Raw genomic sequence first — 3,818 nt, 5'->3', positions numbered from 1 at the left:
GAAGGAAATATTACAAATTTTTAAAAATATTACCGTTAAAATAAGACAAATATTCTTAAAATAGACCATTAGAAAAATACAAACATTCAAAAATATAAAAGTTAGAGAAAGAATAAACAAATCATTGAAAAATAATATTTAAATGAACTAGTGAAAGTTGATTGTTAAAGTAGTGATGCTGCTATGAGTGCTCTAAAAATGTGAGTTGTCAAAATAACCAAAAGTGTACTTTTGGTGAGTAAAATTTGATAAAACTACTAAGAATTCTTAGAGCTGGAGAACTTAGACAATGAATCCACCGAATTCCATCACTTGTTTCCCAAAATTAATTTACTCAGCAATTTAATAATGTAGACGCTTAAGGACAAATGGTCTGGTATTAACCTTACCTAAACCAACTAACTTCACAAATATTATTAATTGTATAGTTGTTGATAATCTCTCTTTGGATCCCCCTTGTTTCTCTCCTTTTTTTGTCACATTTAAAATTATATATATATATATATATATATATATATACATACACATGCACTACTTTCTTAATTATATATATCATCACACCTTGTTTTCCGCCATGCAAATTTTGCAGTTTCCAATGCTTTTGCTCAGTATTTTGTAGACTGAATGGAGACTGCACCTGACACCTCTAACTGTTGGACCCTGTGAAATTGTAGTTTCAAGGCTTTGAATGTCGAAGACCCTATTTAAGGACCCAATTTGCAATATATACGAGCTTTTCCAAAATTAAATGGGTGTACTTAATTTAACACGTTTCACTAATTAATTTAGAAATGCTATTATACATCTATTCAACCATTATTATTATTTTTTAAATTTAAGAATGATTGATCCAAAAATTAAAAGTATTAGACGAAATTATAATATGTAGTATTACTCTTCTTAATTATATTTGGAATCATACATATTGTCTTGCTTATTCTTCATCTTTGAAGCCAAGTGAGCCCCAAATTTATAGTCGAGTAGAGTTTGACTCATGAAAGTCATTAAATACTAAAGATTGGATGAAACATGCATGTGCGTGTTATCAAATCACCAAACAAATAATTATGTTACCATATTGCGCGCGTTGATTAATGAAGATAAGAATTTTAATGTTATTGTATATGATTATATAAATTATGTTATACAATAAATATGTTAAATATAATAACATCAATGGAGATGATGATCCTTATCCCTTACATTAATATATCATCTAATTAATGATCCTCTCTCCAGACACATCCCATGCCTACCTATAAAGAAGCAACTATGCAATATAAGTTGTCTTTATCATCGTCCTTTTTCTTTCTTTCTTTTGTCTGCCGAGCCACCCTTTATTTTTACCGTTGTAAAATAATAATCAGCCAATTGTGGAACACCCAACAAGAAAAAACACATTAATTTTTACATAACAGACACAAAAACATATAAAATATATAACATGCATCGAGACATTAACATCCCACGCCTCCTTGCTTTTGTGATTATCAAATACATTTTTCATTTGTCTTCATTACATGGAACGCCTTCTTTCACCAAAGACAAAGTAAATCCCATAAAAGAAGTAAAAACAACCGCCAACATAATCTTCCCATTAAAAAAAGAAAAAGATAAAATGCATTTTACTCCTGCAACTGCCGGGAAATATATCGCTGCCGGCGGTTCTTGGGCTCCCGGCAGTTATTGGCGGCAGATGACGACGACAAAATGCTGATGACAAGGTCGGAGAAAGCGCGAATGATATACTTGTGGGTGTGTTTGGGATTTAATGTAAGATAACATAAGAGAAGCTCATGCAGATACTCCCATTCGCTTGTCGCGTCCATGAGATTTCTTGCTTCAACCATTTCTTGCATTGACCGCCGGAAATCAATGTAAGGATCGACCGAGTACTTGGGCACTGTGACGCTTCCGGTGATCGGTAATGAGTTGTCTGCAGGGTCTTGCCGAGTGTCTAGGGACTCGAAAATGGAGTTGGAGCGGCCGGGGGAGGAGCAGAATAAGCGTTGGGAGGCGAAGATGGTTGCAAAGTCCGGCGGCGAGTCTGTGTCGTCGGAGTCATCGGAGGAGGAGAAGAAGTCGGCGGTGGAGTGAGTGAGGGATCTGGAGACCGTGGAGTCTGAGGTGAGGTCGTAGACTGAGTTGAAGTTTTTGATGGTGATTGATGTAGTAGTGGGGGAGGTGGGTGATGGACGGTCGTGATCATCTTGGTTTGGTTGTGGAGGAGGTGATTGGATGAGGGGTAGGCATTTGAGTTTGGAGAAGCAGAGGTGGAAGTTCTTCCAAAAGAGGTTTGACATTTTCAGCTTCAGAGAGAGAAAGAGAGTAGAGGAAGATATATATATATATATATATAAATGTAGGCTACTTTTTGTAGGAGAATTGAGGGGAGGATATGATCAAAGAGGGGGAGGGATGGAGAAAGGAGCAAGGCATGAATAGGTAATGATTTTGTTCATTTGTTGTGGGTGGATAAAGCAGAAAATGATATAAGTAATGTGACAAGTACTTTATGCTTACAATAGAATTCCCAGACAGAGAATTGAGATACTGAAAACCAAAAAACAAAAAAACAAAAAAACAAAAGTAAACTGTGTACTTCTCAGGCACAGGTTGTCTTGCACCAGCGACTATGGGACATATGGGGGGTGGTCTCATCACTCAATGAGATTTATTGTAGAAAATTATTTTCCTCTAAACATTTGGGCACATACAAGGCAGATAAATTGGTTGAAACTGATCAAGAAATTAAACGAGATATCTGATTTCCTAAAATAGGAGACGATATATAATCAGGATGATTTAGTTACAATAATATATTCTAACTAGTAATCTACTTTTCAGTAATTTCAAATCATCATTGGTAATTTGGTACAATTAATTATCACTTGTTCTAAAAGTTTGATTTAACATATAATATCAGAGTCAGCAAGAGGTCTTGAGTTTGAACTCAGATTCCGTCATTTCACCTTGCAATTTAATAATTCACATGTTGGGCCTTACATATTAAAAAAGACTTTGAATCCACACATGAGGGGGAATGTGGAGAAGAGTATTAAAGTATTGATTAAATGATTAAATTTACCTCTTCTTATTAATTTAAGCTTAAGCTTTTATAGCATTTTCGTCAAAAGTAACCAAAATAACGATTAAAAAAGTACAATTTTTTACTTTAACTATTGATTTTTTTATATACACGGCAACAAGTTTTTTATTATACTCTCTATTTTCTTTAAATATTCTTTTGTACGGGAGAGAGTGTGAAATAAAGAGAAGGAAGAGAAAATAATAAACGAAATTTATAGTACTTACTCACTGTTCATACTAAGGAAAAAACTACAAAATGATTGTTCTACCAGGATTTGCCTATTCTTCTGGAGATATTCTCACGAAAAGTGATGATTTAACATTTAACATCTCTTCTTGTCTTGCCCATAAACAGCATTACTACAAGTCTACAATATATTACCTTTTTTGTTCGATCAACTATTACGAATTTCCCTACCATTTCTTTTCTTATATATATATCCCATTTGGCCAATATGAGTCCATTGAAGAAGCAAAAGCGGAAGAAAAAAAAAGGAACCACAGGCCGCGGGGAGATGCAATTTGAAAAAATTGTTTAAATTGAGCTCTATTGCGAGCTGCGTAACTGGTAAAAACTATACATAATTAGACTGGATAAACATATCTTGCTCTCCTAATTAACCTTCATATAATTAAGAACAATTGTTGTTGGGCTCCCCAAGGACCTAATTGGGCTTCGTTGCACGTAGGTAACCCCTCATATGTGTGCTTGAAAAAAAAAAAAAAAA

General features: G+C 34.3%; 1 protein-coding gene across 1 annotated transcript; it reads right to left on the bottom strand.

Moving 5' to 3' along the window:
• Window positions 1-1,487: 1,487 nt before the first annotated feature.
• Window positions 1,488-2,303, bottom strand: LOC132167822 (transcription repressor OFP12-like). The gene has a single exon (XM_059578853.1). It carries the CDS (start codon window positions 2,301-2,303, stop codon window positions 1,626-1,628), a length of 678 nt encoding a protein of 225 aa, XP_059434836.1. The 3' UTR covers window positions 1,488-1,625.
• Window positions 2,304-3,818: the final 1,515 nt, after the last annotated feature.

Source organism: Corylus avellana, chromosome ca1, assembly GCF_901000735.1.
Source record: "Corylus avellana chromosome ca1, CavTom2PMs-1.0".
Taxonomy (NCBI): domain Eukaryota; kingdom Viridiplantae; phylum Streptophyta; class Magnoliopsida; order Fagales; family Betulaceae; genus Corylus; species Corylus avellana.
This window is presented reverse-complemented; position numbering and strand designations above follow the sequence as displayed.